This window comes from Sparus aurata, chromosome 13 (genome assembly GCF_900880675.1).
Source record: "Sparus aurata chromosome 13, fSpaAur1.1, whole genome shotgun sequence".
Lineage (NCBI taxonomy): Eukaryota > Metazoa > Chordata > Actinopteri > Spariformes > Sparidae > Sparus > Sparus aurata.
In genome coordinates this window covers 15,205,099-15,226,131 of record NC_044199.1, presented here as the reverse complement: position 1 = coordinate 15,226,131, position 21,033 = coordinate 15,205,099, and the positions used below count along the sequence as shown (strand labels likewise).

The 21,033-nt window shown below is 41.7% G+C and overlaps 2 protein-coding genes across 2 annotated transcripts; both read left to right on the top strand.

Annotated features, from left to right (window-relative positions):
- Window positions 1-5,117: 5,117 nt before the first annotated feature.
- dhx33 (DEAH (Asp-Glu-Ala-His) box polypeptide 33) lies at window positions 5,118-15,445 on the top strand. Its single transcript, XM_030438746.1, has 12 exons — window positions 5,118-5,497; window positions 5,797-5,957; window positions 7,013-7,240; window positions 7,419-7,589; window positions 7,902-8,087; window positions 8,326-8,437; window positions 9,536-9,695; window positions 9,823-9,911; window positions 9,995-10,122; window positions 10,229-10,432; window positions 10,534-10,620; window positions 13,335-15,445. Exons 1-12 carry the CDS (start codon window positions 5,287-5,289, stop codon window positions 13,641-13,643), a joined length of 2,046 nt encoding a protein of 681 aa, XP_030294606.1. The 5' UTR covers window positions 5,118-5,286; the 3' UTR covers window positions 13,644-15,445.
- Window positions 15,446-16,575: 1,130 nt separating this feature from the next.
- c1qbp (complement component 1, q subcomponent binding protein) lies at window positions 16,576-20,624 on the top strand. The gene is made up of 6 exons (XM_030439051.1): window positions 16,576-16,973; window positions 17,788-17,938; window positions 18,042-18,132; window positions 18,260-18,355; window positions 18,466-18,591; window positions 19,806-20,624. Exons 1-6 carry the CDS (start codon window positions 16,721-16,723, stop codon window positions 19,953-19,955), a joined length of 867 nt encoding a protein of 288 aa, XP_030294911.1. The 5' UTR covers window positions 16,576-16,720; the 3' UTR covers window positions 19,956-20,624.
- The last annotated feature ends 409 nt before the right edge of the window (window positions 20,625-21,033 follow it).

The window sequence follows — 21,033 nt, the reverse complement described above, 5'->3', positions numbered from 1 at the left end:
AATCTAAATCTGGTTAAAGCCTATTTCAAATGACATACCAATAAACTGTACATCAGAAATCGCCGCAAAATGGCCATGCCTTGACTCTGGTAGGACTGCAAGGATTTGGAAGGATTTGGGAGGAATTTGGAAGGATTGCAAAAAAAAAAAAAAAAAAAAAAAGGTCATACGGCAATCTAGATATGAACCTAAAAAAACACAGCAGACACAATATAATGTGTGCCAAGTGGCACGACGTGCTTTTTTCATTATACAGTTTATTATGTGGATTCTCCTCTGCAATGGACTGGTTCTGTAAAAATATTTTTTTACAACATGTACAGATGCACTATGTAGTTTTGAGGAAGAAAAAGAGAGAAGAGAAAAATCTTCACTTATTGATTTTCATGACTGATTAAACTGAAAAAAACAAACTGTACTCAAAGGACACAAGATCTTACCGCTTAACTTTGTTTGTGTTAGCAGGACCTTTCTAAGATGCCACCATTCCGGTATCAAACGGTCACCTGGGGACCTTTTAACAACTTGTTTTTCTGGAAATTTGTCAAATAACTCTTTCTGAATTTGCATAACGACCTTTTTATAATTTAAATAGTAAATATGAACTTTTTTTAACATTTTTTCCCCCCAAAATTACACAATGCCCATTTAAAGGAGACCAATTCTGTTTGTCTTTGTTTTTTTCCTTTCCTTCAGTGTTTCCTGTGTTCCTGTTCATGTTAAAGATCCTGAAAGTTGCCTGCAGCTACAGAAGTCAAGGCTTAAAGAGAAACGGAGCGTTTCAGACAGAGGGTGAATGCAGTGCTGCAGCACTGGACAGTATGTAAGGACAGAGGTTTTGGAGACATACATGTCCAACCCCGTACAAATAGATGACATTACATGTCAAAGATAATCTGCTTGGATAGATGCCACTAGATGCAAATATTCATATAGCATCGGTAATTTGGGTGAACCAGCCTTCTAAATAAACAGTGGGCAGCGTTAGAGGCTGCATGAGAAAGTGAGTGTTGGCAGCGCGGCTCATCGTGACATGATGGTGTTCAGCAGGTGTGTTGTTTGCCAAGCTCACCTTCTTATTTTAACTTGATATGCTCTGCCAGTTAGCACTTAATAATAATAACAAGTGCAGGTGTGGCTGGGGTATCTGGTTCTTAAATAAAAGTACTGGATGAACCAAAGAAGTGAAGTGATCACCTCAGTTATTTGGATCTTCTTTGGGGACAATGAATATCTGCACAGCTTGTAATGGCAATCCATCCCTCAGTCTGGACCAAATGAGTGTCCTGACCGAGAGATCAGACCCCAACACTGCTATGGGACTTTCCTAAACAAACTGCAGTTATATCAGAGGGGACGGAGAAGCCACCAATCCTGACGTTCCCGATAAAAAAAAAAGTGGGAGGGGGATGTCAAAAGATGTTATGAGCGCAGCGATGAAGTGTATGGCCTCATCGTCGCAGTCAAACCAAAATCGATGCGGCCAATTAACGACCTCATTCTGGTCCTTTGATCATTTTATTAGTGAGCTAATTAGCCCCGTTCATTATGTCTGGTGCCACGGGCGGAAATGCTCTTCTTTTCATTAACAGCTTTTAACCCAGGCTTTTTAAGCAAGGACAGAAAAAGGAGGGAGTTGAAACAAAAACCCAGAGTTAAAAAAGCAACAGTGGATCAAAAAAAAAAAATTCCAACACTAACACTTCTTTACATAGAAGCGTTGCATAGATGACATAGAGTCTCAGCACACAAGCGACAGGCAAATAGCTTACAGACAAACGTTCTGGACAATATTTGAACAGCCCCTGCCTCGGGTGATCGTGATGGTGTTTGGGACGGCAGTAACGCAGACTTCCAACGCTGGGCAGCTGAGCGTTGTCAAGTCAAGTCAGGACATACACTCCCTTTCAAAAGAAATACCAAAGAAACGTTTAATGCCTCACCCCTTTGGGACTGACCCAACAACATCTCACTTTGCTGCAATCCTTTTTGCAATCAAACACTCTCCGTTGCACGTTCACGCCAAATCACAAACCACTAGTTGCATAATTTCCCGTGTTATTGCTAAACAACCTGTCCATCTACCACCGACGCCGACGTGCTGCTACTTGAGTGTTTCCTTCAATGTGACCCAGAAAAAATGATAGTGAGGCTTTTTAGATGTCACGCCACTTGCTTGTACACAGGACCGCGCTGTACTTTTTTATTTTTTTACTGTGCTATTTCAGGACACTTTATTACCCCCCCCCCCCCCCCCCTTGGCTCTGGATGTAAATGCTGGTGCTGGAAAATCAGACCTGTTGACACACTGACCAGGGGCAGCAGAGAGTGATAGTAACATGTCTAATGGCTGTTAATCAAAGCAGAACATGAGAGCACTGTTTTACTTTCAGGCTGTGGAGCTAAATATTAAGAACATATGGTAAAATAAATACTTTAATAGCAGCAATAAATGCCACTGATGCTCCTTATTGTGCACATTCTCCTTAATAATACAGTAACCTTAAATAATGCTGCTTCTTTCCGGTTACAAATAGTGTTTCCTGAAAACATCTCCAAGGTTTTTAAAGTTGTTTGTCTCATGCGCTAGGTGTTTGTACCAACAGACTATGGTCAAAAACTCTTATGCTGTTATTACATGTTAAATTGGATGTGTTACATGTAATATTATTGATTGCAAGACTGGCGAATCATCCAAAATTGTAGTTCAGTGATTCTTTTTATGGGAATCGTGCAGTGACAATATGATCACGACGTGTCCATCAAACATCTGCGGTCTCCCTCGGCCAGATTAGAGCAGGCTGAATCTATTATCAGAAGGCTTATCGGGATCTGATGTAAATGGTAAACAGTGCATATGAAGCAGACACACAGGCAAACTGCAACTGGCTTCCATAGTTGATTTAAGGTCTTGTCTGTGTGTGAAGTAAAGCCACCTGGTGGCTGCATCCAAGATCAACACAGCCGTGACCTGTTCTTTCAGAGGTCGAAATATATGGAAGATTTAAAACGCCCTAAAAACAAACCAAACAACAAGAATAAAGAGACACGCAATACACATAACGACATGTATTTCACTGATATGTTTACATTTAGTTCCGTGACAATGTGGGATCGCACTTATGTATACAAGTCTATTTCTATTTCTTACCTTTTTAACTTATTGTTGTTGTTGTTTTTTGTCGATTGTAATATTACTGTCCTTTGGCTGCTGTGACGCACAAATTTCCAGGACTAATTCTGAATTTTGAATCAGAGTGTGATTCTGATCATTGGAGCAGTGAATGAATTTAAGTTTTATTCCCGATATGTTCTTCTTCGCTGACTTCCTTCCTCACTGTCTGACGTATCATCTGAAGTTACGGAGACAAGCAACTAAATAAAGCACACCGTTACCATGAGTAATACTAGGACTTTTCTCCGTGTTTGTACATTGTTGGAAATGATTGGGATAGTTTATGTACACAACTCAACAATATACACAACAAAGGTAGTCAGTTCTAGACATTTCACGCAAGCAATCGAGAGGAACTGTAATACATAAATGTTACATATATCTTTAAAAGGACAAGTCATTGAATTTACTTAAATAAAATGAAATAAGTGAATTAATCATTTTGATATGAATTTTCCTTGTCACAACAATGTGATGATAGAAGCTGAGGTACAATATCAAGATCTTCTTGGCAGGTTTCTTGAAAAGGGCTGACAGCTTTAGTGCTACTTAGCTAGTGTTGCCTTCAAATAAACACTGACTGGTTTAATGGTACGGGATTAGGTAATGCTAGAAGTCCGCCAGAACTACCATCAGGGGACTGTCACTGTGCAGCTTCCTGCAGCACAACCCATCACTTCATTCTGCAGACGGCCAGCGGAACTAAAAGCACTGTGCATATTAGTGTCCCTGCAGCTGATAGCGCACAGGAAACTGTTGTAATGTGAAAGGCTGTCTGTCATGACTGCAATCGGTTTGTGTCAGTAGAGAGCATGCAAGACCAAGACTTTTTTGTTTGTTTGTTGTTGTTGGATTAAATAATTTCATCACACAGTTTCTCTTGAATTTTACATATGTTATTGGACAGAATGGATCAAATTCCAGGTGCTGTTTTCCTGGGGGGGGGGGGGGGGGGGGGTCCACATTTAATCCTGCGATGTACTTTATGCGACCACACTCAAAATCACTCCAGTTCTGAGGGCTTGCTTGCACCTCCTCTTTAAAATGACTGACAACAAAACATGTTGACCTGCCACATTTGCACTGGCAGGTCAACATGTGACACACAGTGCACCTTTTCCCTTTGGTTTCAGTGTTGTGGTTGGATTTTAATGTGGCATGTAAAACTCATATTATAGCTTGAATAACCCTCAATTTAACATATGATTTTAATTTACGCAGTAAATTCAATTTCAATTATTTTGTGCCTTGGCATTTTACATCTTCTATAGGGGATGGTTTAGATGCATTAAAAATAATTCATATTTCATAAACTATGAAATAGTTAATAAAAATATCATATAGTATTGTGCATTGCAGTCAAATAGTGAAAATGGACTTCCATTTTCCAGTCTACACACCGCTCAAAGCATCACATTCCACTCACTTGTTTGCTTTCTGTAAGTATCTTATTGGTTTTTGGTTTTTTTTGTAAATATGTTATTGTTATATGTGAATATATTAATATATATATTAAGATATTTTTCGATTTATTTTCTTTTAACTTGACACATATTTGTCCAGTTATTTTTCCTGTACTTGTGCATGTTAATCAAGGACACTTCCAGCAGCTGCGGGAGCCAGGGATTCAAACCAGCAACCTTACAATTGTACCCATGTAAGCCCTTGCTCTATTTGCATCTACCTTTTATTTCCTTTTTTCTATTTTAATGATCATTTTGTTCTACCTTTACGCCCTTTGGTTTTACTTGTATTTCTATTTTGTCTTATCTTATGTGTTAAGAAGTGTCTGTTCACTCTAAAAACGACTGCGTAATTGCCTTGCAGTTTGTACATTTGAATCTTCTGAATGAATAAATACAAAGTTGTGAACCTACCTGACAGGCTGTACACGGGTTAAATTACACATGCGGCGCGTGACGTCAAACGTCTGCGCCGATTTTACACCACGTGGGGACGTTTTTTGCAGAGGTAGCAAAACATCCGCAGTGACGCTCACCTGTCTGTCAGTGAGCATGATAAAAACTTTTTGGTTTCTTTATAGGTCGTTAAAATACTCCCAAGAAAGAGCCGCGAAGCTCTTTTGTTCCCAGAGCCACTTTTTCTAGACCATGCCCCACGACCCCGACCCTCCTCCGGCTAAAAGGTTTAAGCCGGGGTCTGTTTTTTTCCGCCTCGATAAGAATAAGCCTGGAATGCTGCTGCCTAGAAAGGGAAATGCAACCACTCCGATAGAAGTCCAGAGGAAACAGCTTCCCATCTACCAGGCGAAACCTCAGCTGCTGAACCAACTGAGACAGCTTCACAATGCTATTCTGATAGGTGAGCTTCTCTGTGCTGCTGTTAGCTAACAGTTAGCTCCAGCGTTAGCCTCTGTTGTGCTGCTCAGTTAAAGGGAGAATCCACCCTGAAACACACTCACGTTGTCAGCTCTGTGGTGCTACACAGCTCAAATTTGTTTCTGAAAATGTCAACATGTGTCTTTTTCTGAATCACAACAGCGAACAGTGTAAACCTTAAGTATTTTCCATCTGACTTAGAAAAGCTCATCTCTGCTCCATAGATCCATAGTGTAGCACCTGCACTGTTTTTAACCTGACCCACTTTCTCTCACACATCAGGGGAGACTGGCTCTGGGAAGACCACTCAGATCCCCCAGTACCTGTATGAGGCCGGCATCGGACGACAGGGCATCATCGCCATCACTCAGCCCCGGCGAGTGGCAGCGATCTCCCTGGCAGGAAGGGTGGCAGAGGAGAAGAGGACTCAGCTTGGCAAGCTGGTACGGACAGTAGACAGGCTCTCCACTTGCCTGATGAATCTCTTCTTTCAAATATGGGTTAAAGGGGCCCTGTACGTACATCAGGATACAAACAGTGAGATTACATTCACTGCTATCCTTCCGAACCTCGTTGTGTGTATCCTGGAGGACAAACAAACCTGATGAATGCTTTTCCTTCCTCATGAAATATTTGCAAAACTTCCTGCCACATTTTCCTTAGTGCCACGACTAGATATTAATTTCATTATCAGTTATTCTGCTGATTATTTTCACTAATGGTCAGTTACTTGTTTTGTCTTTAAAATGTAAAAATAGATTTTAAAAAAAAGACTTAATTTACTGTCACAAATGAAGAAGAAAAGCAGCAAATGTTGACATTTAAGCAGCTCGAACTAGAAAATGTTTTGACATTTTAAAAAAAGAAATGTAATGACTAATTTAATTTCCAAAATAGTTATAGCTAGAAAGGTGGCAGGGTCCGCCACATATAAACAAAGTAAAAAAGTATGAAATGTTGTTGTTTAAGGTCAGATTGTTTTGTTTATTCAGTCATGAAAACAGTTTGTTCAAGAAGTGAGAGTTCCATAAAAGTGTCTCCAATGCCCGATGACTATACTTGTCTTGTGTTTTAAATTTTTCGCAATGGATAGGATAGGTAACGCATCGGACTCTGTGTGTAATGTTTTTTTTTGAATGATGGATTTAAGAAATGCACATGAACAGAAACTATTTGGTGTTTAAAGGCCTTTAATAACCACTGTCTGTAGATCAGTGGGATAGTTTGAAACAATTGGCAGCAGTGCGTTCTGAGTCACCTTAATGTGCGCAGACAAAAACAAAATGGGGACCCACTATTAAGAAGAGTCAATGATGCTTGTCTTCATTGCAAAGTACGTTAATGCAAAGGTAATACAACAACATACTGTATGTACATGTATGTATGTATGTTGATGTAATAAACTTAGTGCAGTTGTGATGGATATTTGACTAGATAAAGTTATATCAGCTGAAATCTTCCTTGGCTGGTTAGAATAAATCTACATGCTTCTTCTCAGGTCGGTTACACGGTGCGTTTTGAGGATGTCACCTCCTCTGAGACGAAGCTGAAGTTCATGACAGACGGCATGCTCCTGCGCGAGGCCATCGGAGACCCCTTACTGCTGCGCTACACCGTGGTGGTCCTGGATGAAGCTCACGAGCGCACTGTGCACACAGACGTGCTGTTCGGCGTGGTGAAGACCGCTCAGCGCAGGCGCAGAGAGCTGAATAAGATTCCCCTGAAGGTAGGAGGACTGTTCCAGGTGTCCTGGCTTACATAAGATATTCACTTTCATAGAAAACGCCGGGCTAATCCCCCTCACTGCATGAGATAAACAGCCTGCTCCTCATTCATTTCTTTAAGCTCATTTCTTCTCCTGATATTCACCCTAATCCCATCTTTATTTCGTGTAACCCACACAGGTCGTAGTGATGTCAGCCACCATGGATGTGGATTTGTTCTCTGAGTACTTCAACAAGTCACCTGTTCTGTACCTGGAGGGCCGGCAGCATCCCATTCAGATCTACTACACCAAGCAGGCCCAGTCAGACTACCTGCAGGCTGCACTCGTCTCAGTCTTCCAGATCCATCAGGTACTCCTTAACAGGCCCTCAAGCAGAGAAAAAAATTCTTGTTTCATTGTTGTAGTGGCTTACCGACGTCTTAGTTCATCCTTTTGTGTAGTGTTTTTATTGTGAAAGACTAATTTTTTTTACTTGATTTCACACGTGGAATCAGCTGTATTTTTCAATTTAAATCAACTCTAAACCAAATAGACTCCCTTTCCCTCAGCATTACAGGAAACGTAAACCTGTGAGCAAACAGTTTTCGTCCGTGGGTGTCCGCGCTCTGTGGTGATTCTTCCTGACACTGAAACGGAACACTGTCTTGTTGTCTGTGCACAGGAGGCCCCTCCGTCCCACGACATCTTAGTGTTCATGACGGGTCAGGAGGAGATCGAGGCTCTGGCGAGAACGTGCCGGGACATCGCTAAGCATCTGCCTGACGGCTGTGGTCCCATGGTAGTTATCCCTTTGTACGCGTCTCTGCCTCCAGCTCAGCAGCTCAGGGTCTTCCAGCCAGCTCCCAAGGTAAACACGCGGGAGACAGAAACAGTTCAAAAGTGCACGAATGTGAAGAAATAGCTACAGTCTCTTTATCTGTGGACTGTTTTCTGCCATTGTTTTAGATTTACTGCCATATAAGTGACAGAAGTGTCATATATAACGGTGCCTTATTTTCATATAATAAGCTTTGTGTATCATAGTCTGACTAATTTTACAGTATTGTACACCTCACACAGATTTTTGTCTTTTCTACCTTTTGCAGGGATCTAGGAAGGTTATCCTGTCAACCAACATTGCCGAGACGTCAGTTACAATATCTGGGATCAAATACGTCATAGACACGGGGATGGTGAAGGCCAAGCGTTTCAATCCAGGTTAGATCCAGTCATCACACACATTCTGAGGAAACCAGCCTTTTCTTAAATGTTTTTGTCACAGACGGGCTGTTATTTTTTCTTTAAAGTAATTGGGTACATTTACTCAAGTACTGTAGTCTGGTACAGCTTAAGTAAGTCCATTTAATTAAAATAACTGTTTAAGACCCGAAGAGTGAAAAGCGTCTAATGTATCACACCAAAGAAAAGATGAAGAAAGGTGAAAAAAAAAGTTTTATATCAGAGGTTTGTTTCTTCTTCTTTCCTCTCGCATTAATCATCACTCAACTCCTCAGATTTGTCTGGTGACCTTTTGAAGGGGCACGACCCGTAGTTTGGGAACCACAGGACTAAACTAGCTAACAAATTTACAAAATGAAATCTATCTCCACCTCAAGCAGCAACATCAGAAAAATGCTGTATAAACATTAATGGATCAGTCACAGTACTTTTACTGTTGATGCTTTAAGGTCCAGTGTGTAAGGTTATAGATCTATTGGCAATTATGGAATATGATATTGATATTTATGTTTTCATCAGTGTATAATCAACTGAAAGGAAGAACTGTTGTGTTTTTGTTACCTTAGATTGAGCCTTTTATATCTACAGAGGGAGCAGGTCCTATTCCAGGGTCATTCATGTTGCACTGCCATGTTTCTACAGTAACAATAGCTCTAGAGAGGTTCTTCAGCTTGCTTTTGCATTTTTAGTGGCCGCCGTAGCGGAGGGTGAGGCGAGGGGTGTTCAGTTGGTCGCGATCTGCCAAACTTTATTTATCAGATAAAACGTTTTATTTGTTATCGTGTGGTACTTTTATTCAAGTAAAGGAACTGAGTACTTCCTCCACCCCTGACAGAAGCAACCATTTAAAGTCTTTAAAGAAATGAGCTGCTCAACTGTACACGATTACATGTTTATACCAACACTGTACTTGATAATTGACTTTATTCATGATTTGACCACTATGATCCCTCCTCTCACCGTAACAAATAGTTACATCCTCCAAACCATGACGTCAGAAGTAAATTATATTTCTAACACAAACAGTATGCTGCGTTTAGCTCTCCTCTCATGGTACATGTGTTGTGTGACTCTCAGACAGCGGGCTGGAGGTGCTGGCGGTGCAGCGGGTGTCTAAAGCCCAGGCGTGGCAGCGAGCGGGCCGGGCAGGCAGAGAAGACTCTGGCTCCTGCTATCGCCTCTACACCGAGCAGGAGTTTGACAGCCTCATCCCAATGACCGTGCCTGAGATCCAGAGGTACTGTCGGACTCCTTTACATTCACACACATCATGAAGCTCAGTGTTTTGCGCTGAGTCCCTCCCATGTGTTGATTTATTTAGGTCAGTGTGATTGAACGGTCTGTTGTTTTTGTGTGCGATGCAGGTGTAACTTGGCCGGTGTGATGCTTCAGCTCATGGCTCTGGGGATTCCTGATGTGATGAATTTTGATTTCATGTCCAAACCTTCTCCAGGTACAATGCTGTTGTACATGAGTCATGCTGCACCTCCATTCATCCAGCAGGGTTGTAGGTTTACCTGTGTGTGTTTATCCTAGAGGCCGTCCGTTCTGCTGTTGAGCATTTAGAGCTGCTGGGAGCTGTGGAGAGGAAGGAGGGGCAGGTCTTCCTCACCGCTCTGGGAAAGAAGATGGCGAGCTTCCCTCTGGAGCCCAGATACGCCAAGGTGAAAAGTTTTAACAAATGCATTACACAAACACATACTGATACTGTCGTATCACCCAGGTAGAATTTGCTGTAACACTTCCATGCCTTGTTCGCTCCGTCTCCAGACCATCCTGTTGTCCCCCGACTACTCCTGTTCCGAGGAGATTTTGACCATTGTGTCCCTGCTGTCAGTGGACACTGTACTGTACAACCCTCCTGCCCGGCGTGAGGAGGTGCTTGCTGCACGCAAGAAGTTCACTTCCAGTGAGGGCGACCATATTACACTGCTCAACATTTACAGAGCGTTCAAGAAAGTCAGCGGTAATAAGGTGAGTGAAGCTGGATGAGTAGGGGAGGAAAAGTGAAATCCAGAAGTAAAATTGTTTTGCTGAGCTACCTTTTCTAATCCTGTGTTTGTCTGTTGTTAAAGGAGTGGTGTCGGGAGAACTTTGTCAACAGCAGGAACATGGGTCTGGTCAAAGATGTCCAGGCCCAACTCAAAGATATCTGCCTTAAGGTACCCGTCTGAAAATCCTTATGAATACAGTGTATGTGATTGTTCTGTGTGGTGTTGGGCAACATCACCTGAAATCAATATCACAACTCATTGTCACATTCATTCAACTCACACACCATTCATGAATCCATCGTCTTATTTGCTACACCAGTGCGCAAGATTTTACATCCTTAAAGGGATAGTTTGGGTTTTTTGAAGTGGGGTCATATAAAGTACATATCTATAGTCGATCTGTTTCCTACCGTAATCACCGATCAGCGCAGCCTCAGTTTGGAGAAGTAGAGAGCCGCTCCAGCCCAGAGGCTCAGCTTTGTACTGCAGTGAACGGGGTCCAGCAAAAAAGCGAAATTAACTACCTAAAACAAGGCTCACCTAAAAAATTTTACATCAGTTCAAGTGTACGTTGTATAGGTAAAATTCACACCGCTTTACATCGCAGTCAGACTGCACTTTCTTTTGGCACTACATTTTCTCAACTGCAGAACAGGGGCGGTTCTAGGGGGGGGGCCAACAGGGGCCAGTGCCCCCGTAACTCTGAGTCTGGACCCCCCTGTGGCCCCCCCGACAGGGAGTCTGCATCAATAATACAATGACAGATTTCTTGCAATGATTTTGTTTTGAGGGGAAAGGCAAATATAAAGTGTCTCAGCAGTTTACTACCCAATCAAAAATGCTGAAATTGTAAACACTGTTTTGTTAGAATGAGGGATTTACCTTTTTTTCCGGGTTGTATGTGCCCCCTAACAAAAAAGCCGGCCCCAACCTGGCCCCCCTATTAAAACTGGTCTAGAACCGCCACTGCCGCAGAACCTCCGTATCCCTACGCACTAGCGTAACTGGGCAACAGCTGATCTGCGAGCGGCGGAATACAGCGCGAGGCCCAGCTGCTGGACGAGAGGTTTACTTTCGATAAAAACGAAACTTAACTCTCGGTATCGTTCCGCATTAGCACTCATGCGTAGGGATACGGGGGTTCTGCGGTTGAGAAAATGTAGTGCCAAAAGAAAGCGCCGTCTGACGGCGATGTAAAGCGGTGTTCGAATTTTACCTATACAAGGTACACTTGAACTGATGTAAATTTTTTTAGGTGAGTCTTGTTTTAGGTGGTTAATTTCGCTTTTGTGCTGGACCTCGTTCACTGCAGTACAAAGCTGAGCCTCTGGGCTGGAGCTGCTCTCTACTTCTCCAAACTAAGGCTGCGCTGATCGGTGATTACGGTAGGGAACAGATCGACTATAGATATGTACTTTATATGACCCCACTTAAAAAAAAAACGAACTATCCCTTTAAAGGAGCAAAATGTAAGAAGTTTTGGCAGTATGTCAAAGACATATTGCGCTGAAGAGATATCTAAAGGAGTTAACATGCCATCCCCTGAAAACGTTTCTCTCCCAGTGGTCCAAAGTGTCGTGCCAGCAGTGTAAACACAAACCCCAACCAGCTCCGTTAGCCGTGCAGCTATTGGTCTGGACTGGGAGTTAAGGGAACCAGAGAACTGTTGGTGTTTACAACAAGGAACGTTAGCAAAGAACCTGGGGACCGGGATGAGCTGGGGCAATTTTGCTAGCATGCTAACTTAAGTAGACATCTCTGGAAACAGTACACAGACTTGATTACATCAGAACTGTAATTCCTTCAGATCCTGTTGATTCTTACATACTGCATCTTTACAACAACATGTAGAAACTCATATGTTGTGTGATTTGGCGCCCCCACTGTTTCTCAGTGTGACACTCAACTCTCATAAATACAAATCCCAGGTTTCTGTAAGAGTGGTGAGAGGTAATGTACAGTTTCAACGTCCTGAAACTTACTCTATGTTTTAAAGTGCACAAACATGCACGTTCAGGCATTTTTGCCAGTGGTTCAAAGTTGCTGTGATCGCAGCACAAACCCCAACACCTCCTGGGTGTTTCTGGGTGCACAGTCAGTTAGAAGAGCTAACTTGTAGCTACAGCACACAGCAGTTAGTGGTTGCTTTCAGGAAACTCCATAAACCAAAGAGAGTTTAGGCCGAGCAGCAGAGTGGAGGACATCAGACTGAAAACCACCAAAATCCCTGATAGTTGGCACTCTGTGTGATATACTGACGTAAAGCATTACGCATTGGGTTCTACCCTCTCACTGAAAGGGGCAGGGGTTAATGCACAGTCAAAATGATTTTGAAGCTTCTATTTTAAGATACAGTGGTTGCATAATGTTGTGACTGTTTGCTAAAACAACAACAATGCAATATAAATATATATTTTCACATAATTTTAATAATAACGATTGGGTAATAGACTGCTGCATCTGAAATATCCTGCGTCATCCTCCAGTGTGTGTGTGTGGTCAGGGAGCACAGGGGAGACGTCACTGCTCCAGGCTGAAATTTAGAAAACAAAACTCAGGGACTTGCTTGCTTCATTCAGAGTGCCAGCATGTTTTTTTATCCGACAAACTGTACGGCTTACTGCTTACCCGACTTCAGCCCTCACTGTTTATTTATTACTTACATCACTCCAAACTGCCAGGGGTACAATGCCAACTCAACCTTCTAAATCAAGCCACACAGCAAACACTGAAAACTAGATAACAAGGTGTAGCTTGTTGCAGGAGCTGTTGTCCTTATATCAAGTCTCACAGTTGTTAAATAGCAGCCTATTTGAACATATTAATAACTAAGTGGTAAATCAACATTTGAACAAACATATCCTGTTCTGTTGTTTTACCAGCTGAATCTGAAGCTGGAGTCATGTGGGCCGGACACGGGGAACGTTCGCCACTGCCTCGCCCACGGGATGTTCGTAAACGCTGCGGAGCTCCAACCTGACGGCAGCTACTTGGCTCTGGACACACACCAGCCCGTGGCCATCCACCCCTCCTCCGTCCTTTTCCAGGCCAAGCCAGCATACGTGGTGTTCAACGAGCTGCTGCACACGTCCCGCTGCTACATGCGAGACCTGTGTTTGGTGGACGCCGACTGGCTGCTCGAGGCGGCGCCGGAGTACTTTGGCCGCAAACTCCGACCGACCAAGAGCTAACGACGGAGAAACAGAGACTGAAGTTGATCTCTGCGAGGACACCTCCCCTCAAATCACCCAGTGGCTGTAAAACTGGAAAATGTATCCTCTGAATTTGGATGAAGACACTTCATACCAGTACAAATCAGAACAGAACATTTCCTGTGCAGTAAAACTTCTCTGGATCACTACCTCCCAGTTGACAAGCATTTGGCATGTGTCACTGCAGCAGAACTCTGCATACTGAGGCCTCACAACTCTGAATTCCTCTAAGACTGTCATTCAGATTTTTAAACTGTCATTCTTCTGCCTGATAGTATTACATCTTGCCATTTGGCCACCTATTTCACACCTAAAAAAAGAAAACAGTCTTTTTAAAGGTGTCGTGCATCAGTTCTTTCCACATATGCATGCATTTTGTCAGCACAGATAATCTCACAGGAGCACCATTTCCTCAAATTAGTAATGTCAGTAATGTTTCACTTCATTCTTTCTTCAAAATCTGATCTAATCAGATGTATTACTTTCACAAAATATGATACTACATTCATATGCAAGACCAGCCAGCAGTTGTTCTTTTCAATGCAACATTGAATAATAGAGCTGCACCAATTAACAGATTTGTTGTCAGCCACTCCAATTAATCGCCAACTGTTTTGATAATCGATTAATCCATTTGAGTCATTTTTGAAGAGCAAAAGAAAAAGCAACATTCTCTGATTCCAGCTTCTTGAATGTGAAAGTTGTCCGGTTTCTTCCCTCTTCTATGTCAGTAAACTTAAGATATTTGGGTTTTGAGCAAAACGCGACATTTGAGGATTTCTTCTTAGGATTTGGGAAACACTCACCAACATTTTTCTGACATTTTACAGACAAAACAACTCATCTAATTATTGAGAAAAAAAAATAAACAGATGAATTGACAATGTTAGTTGCGGCCCTATTGAATAGAAGTGAAGGGTAAGCTGACATGTCACATTTTGTTTGCCTGTTCTCAGAAGCTTGACATGAGCTCTGCCACCATGCACTTTTTAGGTTTATACAAAGTGTCTTACAGTTTTATATATGCAAGGACAGTACATTTGTCTAAATCTATGCGATTATAAGATTATATAAAAAAAGTTAAAATAAGCGTTTTTCTACATGTCACAGAGACATGATTTCACTTTGATAATTATTCTCCACGCCGCGCTCGTCTTGTTATCTCATGCATGCCTTTTTTCACTCTATGATTGTATCACCGGTTCCTCCAGTCCATGCACATCAGGAGAAGCAGCATGCCTTATTCTCCAGGTTCTACTCTTTGCTGTTGTATTTGACTCAGCCTCTGCACAGACTAACCACGGCTGTATGCTGACAACAAATGTATGCAATGCATGGAGATTATAGTTAACGATCTGACCACTCAGGTCTTTCATACTTTGTAGAGTCGTCACCATGTGGAGGAATAGGATGGATGCTCCTCTTGTCTTTTTTTCACACTGGACTCAGGATTGTACAATATACATGATAATCTGAATAAATGACATAAATGGTTTTCTCACTTTTAAAAATGCCAAATGCATCCGGGGTTGCTGTAGAGAGTCATCGGACCGTGTAACACAGAGGTTGTACGTTCATCTTATTCTTTATAAGGTTTCTTTTTGTTTTCATCCACAAAGGAAAAGTAGGCCATTTAAGATCTGCATGTTATGAAGTTTGTAAGATCAAATGCACGCCTTTGATGAGTTTATTAAGAGAATATTTAATATGATTTGTTAAAGTCTTACCTAACAACTATTGGTATAATTTCTAATAAAAAATACAGTCACTGTCTCACAGAACAAGTGTATATGTGAAGAGTATTGTCAGTATGTCATGTTAGGTTTTGACATGTTTCTGAATTATGCCAAATCGTCAAAGCTGGCCGACCATAAGGTCTGATTTGTCCATCCAGATGTTCGCAGCAACAAAAACAAAAAAAAAAGAATTTGAATAGTAATAATTAAAATTGTTGTAATTTTTTGTGAGGTTAAAATGCTCCTTAAACATGTGGGATCCCTAAATAGGAATTGTTATTCTGAATCTGAGCATGGTGGGCTGTGGGACACTGATCCCAGTACCATTTTGTATAAATAACACAAGTGTTTGTGTTTGGCCCGTGGCCCACCGTTATGTTCCAATTTTGGCCTTCCAAGGAAAAATGTTTGGTTACTCTAGAATTAAACAGAGCAGTGAAATGCATCTTCAGTCAGCCACAACTTGGTTACAGGAGCTGATGACCAATAATACATTTATTTCTCTGATTTGTTGTTAAAAAAAATTAGTAGTGTTTGAGAGAGAAATCCCAAATAAAGTCAGCATCCTGAGTTAGATGTTTGAAAACAGCTCCATCTTCTGGCCGCAGGGCCTCATGTCTAGATGATGCAAATGACTCACCCTATTACAGTGAAACATACTGCACTTGAAATGATGCGCAACCTTTCCCAACATGATGCCCATGTCCACTAGAGCCAGAAACAGATTTTATGAAATGGATCTTGGCTTTGCTGGTGCAGCTTTTCCTCTCCGGAAGCACTCTTGATTTTACGGGAGACAGCTTATTAGATTAATTTATTTACATTTACGTTTTCTCTGGTCTCTTTTGGATAGATGCTGACATTTACTGTCTATCAGAAGGGATTCCGGAAGTTGTGGTGTTGAGGCAAAAGGAAGAAAAACACATTCATGACAGATAGACATTGAACCTGTAACCCTGTTTCTTTATTCAGCCACAGGGGGCGCTGTTGGGTAAGGTTGAAAAAATTCCTTACCTAAACCTTTTTTTAAAATATATATATAATTTACTTTATTAGATTAGATAACATTAGATTGGACAGGATACTCATACAATGTGTCTACTGTATCTTTTTTAATGTTTTAATTTAAATAAACACTAATTTTCGCGTTTGAAGTATCACTTCCGGTTCAGAGGTGGTAGTTATGATAGGTCAATGTGTCCTTCCACACGTGTGTTCAGTAATCTTCCAGAAGCAGCAGTAACGGGGTGCTAGCCGGTGTTTCGGAGCTGTCAGACTAATTTATTCTGTAGTCACACGTCTTTATTTTTCGTTACAGTTATGTTAAAGTCGGTGGTCCGCGCGGTGGGAGCCGCTGTCCGCGTCTCTTCAGCCACCACGTCCACAGCCCGAGCCCTGCCGCTCAGCTGCCCGACGCTGCTTTCACCTAGTTCGGCAACAACTCGGCCCTTCACCCGGTCTCTCTGGATGCTGAACAGCAACGGAGCCTCGTCAGGATACAGAACCAAACTGTTTAGCTCAAAAGTGTTGAATCCCTCGGTATCGTGTGGATGTGGAGGACTGCACACAGAAGGTAACGTTTGAGTTTGAAGTATGTATATTAGCTAGCTAATGTTAGCTTGCCTCGTATCAGGCGATATGACACGGAGAGAGAGAGAGAAACGTGCTAGCCGTAGTTCAACGAAGACCTCCATTAAAATGTTGCCTTCTTTTTTAAAGACATTGAGCCGTTAAACACAACCCATTTCGGGTCTTTTGCCTGTCAGGAATGAGGTCGGCACTCACATTTGCGACCCACTAAATAACGTTCGGATCCACTCACTGTGAGCAGCTAGTTAGCATTCACCTTGAAACATATCTGTAGGTGTCACCAGAATCAGTAACATATTAAAAACTGAAGTAAATCAAGTTATAAACAACCAGTTGTTTGAGAAAGATCTTATTGTATGTGTGAGTCGTGTGCCCCCATGTGAGGTAGCTGGATGAGTATCCAGGTTGAGGTTTAAAGGTCAGTCAGTGGAGGACTGATGAGGAGTGATGTGAAGAACATGTGATATCCCGTTATGTTATATTAACACACTTTAACATCAACCTGTGTGTATTATGTTGATGACAATTGCATATCTTTTTTCTTTTTTGCCTAAAACTGAAATATTGTGATTTTTAAAAAAGGCATCGTGTCATTGTGTGACACCCCATGATGAGACTTGAGTGCTCTTTTGATAAACTTGTCAAACCGCCAGGACCAAATAGAAAACTGTCACTGTGAAAGGGAAAGTTATCAATTAAAGCTGAGCTAACGAAGGATGTCTTTCATTTGCTGCGGGATAAGAAAGATTGAACTTCCCGTTACACAGACTATAATTCTGTATACTCTTTTTCCACAGGTGACAAAGCATTTGGCGATTTCCTGTCTGATGAAATCAAAGAGGAGAGGAAAATCCAGAAAAACAAAAGCCTTCCTAAAATGTCCGGAGGATGGGAACTGGAGATGAACGGCACAGAGGCTAAACTCATAAGAAATGTTTCTGGAGAGAAGTAAGGCTGGTTGCAGGTGGTAGCTGTCCAATCTTTACTGACACTTAAGCAAACTCGTAAGCTATTAATCCGCTTTACTCATTTACTTTTTTTTCTTTCACAGGGTCACAGTCACATTCAACGTCAATAACAGCATTCCTCCTAACTTTGAGGACGAGGCGGAACAAGGACAGCAGAAGTCAGGAGAAGAAGAGGTGAGTTACAACAAGAATGATGGTTATGGAATAAAAGAAATGTGCTTAAAATAGAAAATGACTCACTGAAGCTGTTAACATTAGAATGTGAATATATTAATGATTATAATCCTGTTTTTCTTCTCAGCCAGAAATTGTGTCGACGCCCAACTTTGTTGTTGAAGTAACAAAACAGGGTGCAAAACATTCCCTAGTGTTTGACTGCCATTTCCCTGAAGATGAGGTAAGCATAGACAGTAGATAGTATTTATTTACAACGAAATTAACAAATCAGATGTCTTTGACAGTTCAGTTTTAAAGTTAAATTTTAATCCGATAATTGTCTTTTTGTAGGTGAGTCATGGTGAAGGAGAAGAGGAGAGTGACATCTTTGCCATCCGTGAGGTCAGTTTCCAGCCTGAGGGAGACACTGAGTGGAAGGAGACGAGCTACACACTCAACACAGACTCTCTGGACTGGGTAAGATTTGAGTAAACAGTAGATAATAATAACCTTACACACACACACACGGCCAGAATTTTTGTTTAAAACATGCTGACTGAACTAACTAACTGAAATATCAGCAGAATCTGAAGAAACAGTGTCAAGGACTCTATGCTGTGTTGCAGAGAAGTCTACTGAAGTTAGCATGCTAACCAGCTCGCTCCAGCCTGTTCCACCAAAAGACGATAGTTTGATAGCTTCCACTCCACCAGCAGATATATGCCACCTGTTTGCAAATGGATAATTTAGGCTCACCAAATGTCAAGAAATAAAATCTTTTTATGTCTATTTTCCTTGGTAAATGGAAAAATACAACCATACACTGTCTGAACTGAAGTTTCTTCCTTTTACTGAACAAAGATGAACCTAATTGCCTCATTAACTTTGTAAAACACACTTCATTCAAACTCGACATATAGGAGACAAAACTCACCGACACAGTCTTTGAAAATTAAAAAACACATTCAGTGCGTTTACATGCACAGCTTAGTTGGATTACAGCCATATTTCGACTATGCTACTCAATCAGACAACTGAAATTGTCCGAGTATACATGCCGGTGAGAAAATCGAATTATTGGCTGGAGCATGTCATAACCCGGTACGATAGGTGGCGCTGTACCCATTTCAACTAGTGGTAACAGAGACACCTCCGGCTGACCTCTTTACGTCACCAGCTGCCTCGGCATTCGAGAAAGATGGCGTACGAAGAGCGAGACGAAGCTACATCTTTGTACATTTCGTATGTGGTCTACATGATAATTACACAAACTAGATGCACAATGGTGCTCTTGCTTGCGGTGATTTCGGAGGAAAGACGCCGCCACTGCCCTTCTACTTCCGGCTCACGGTCCCGGGAAAAAAATCTCATGCCTGCGCAGAATGCAGAAATCCGATCCGATCTGATGGACCGTATACATGCACGAGTAATGCGACTATTAATCGAATAATCTAGGTGTTTTAATTCAACTATGAGAAATCCAATCCGGTCCGATTTTAGTCAGACTAAGGTGTATACATCTTAAAAATCCGATCATAGTCGGACTAACCCAATAATTCGGTTTTCTTGAGTGTCATGTAAACGCACTGACTGTTTTCACGCGCTTATTATGTCTGACTCTCAGGCGCTCTGACCATCCCCACCCAACCCCCGTAAATGAAGCTGACTCATTTTAATTGTGTTGGTTTCAGGCCCTGTATGACCACCTCATGGACTTCCTGGCTGACCGGGGGGTTGACAACACGTTTGCTGATGAGCTGATGGAGCTGAGCACTGCTGTCGAGCATCAAGAGTACATCAAGTTCCTGGAAAACCTGCAAGGATTTGTCAAATGTAACTAATGTTACATATAACCAACATTTTACCTTTATTCAATACACCTCCTGGCAAAGTTGGACTCAATAATTATCCAGTAATACTAAAGCAGGTGTTGCAGCACTGATTGATTGATAGCTCTGGCACTCTAAAGAGACTGATTGTTACTTGCTTTACTGTCTGTGATCAGTGAACCATGTTGCCAGAAGTTGTCACAAGTGTGTTTTCTATGTTAAAGTGTGACTTTATTTTTCTGTAAGTTAAAAGGAGCTTTAGTTTAAATTAAATATATGAATGCCATAATTCATGACTATGTTCAGAAATCATCTTCATAAGAAATGGCTCTCAATTTTAGTCTTAACTGAAGTGGTTTACTTTGAATCATTCAGTATCTGTGAATGTTCAACTATCCTCAAGCCAATAAAGGGAGATTTGTCGAGATGGGAAATCCAAACGAAAACTTCACAAAAAGAAAAATCAGTTCTCACTCATGTATGTGACAGCTTCTGGCTTTACAGCTTGACAGTCCTGCTTTGAGTCTTACTTCTGGCTGGATTTGCGAGGGAGTTGTTGTCGACTAATATTGAAATGACTCCTAGACGTAATATGTGAAGGCTAACTTTGAATTGCATAAGTCAGTGCGTCTTCAGAGAATGGAAGATAAGTGTCCAATAAAACAGTTTGATATTAATGGATTATTTTATGGTGTTTTTGTTTTTGTGCCAAGTATATCAGACCATTACTGACTGTGTTTGGAAAGCAGAAGTGGCCATACTGCACTCAGTAGCAGGCATGGACTGGCCATTTGGCGTACCGGGCAATGCCCGGTGGGCCGACGCACATTTTTGGGCCGGGCTCTCATAATTTAATCAAAAAAGTATGTTATAAATCATTTTTATCGACCGCGACGGCCTATTGGTTGATTTTCTTGAAGGACATTGGGCTAATCCAATGAAATCTCTCAGCCCTCCTCTTCTTTTTTTTTCTAAGTACACAGTTTAGAGGGGGCGGCCCATTGGTCCATCTTCAATATAGACAGTGGACTGAGCCAATCAGGATGTAGTACGACAGCGGCCCTACCCCTCCCTGCGCTGTCTCCTGTAT

Bases quoted from the DNA above. Each gene is read 5' to 3' on its own strand.
- dhx33 (XM_030438746.1), top strand. From the start codon at position 5,287: ATGCCCCACGACCCCGACCCTCCTCCGGCTAAAAGGTTTAAGCCGGGG. The intron at 8,088-8,325 runs GTAAACACGCGG...TACCTTTTGCAG, and splicing joins TCTTCCAGCCAGCTCCCAAG to GGATCTAGGAAGGTTATCCT. The intron at 10,621-13,334 runs GTACCCGTCTGA...TTGTTTTACCAG, and splicing joins TCAAAGATATCTGCCTTAAG to CTGAATCTGAAGCTGGAGTC.
- c1qbp (XM_030439051.1), top strand. From the start codon at position 16,721: ATGTTAAAGTCGGTGGTCCGCGCGGTGGGAGCCGCTGTCCGCGTCTCT. The intron at 18,356-18,465 runs GTAAGCATAGAC...GTCTTTTTGTAG, and splicing joins GCCATTTCCCTGAAGATGAG to GTGAGTCATGGTGAAGGAGA. The intron at 18,592-19,805 runs GTAAGATTTGAG...TGTTGGTTTCAG, and splicing joins ACACAGACTCTCTGGACTGG to GCCCTGTATGACCACCTCAT.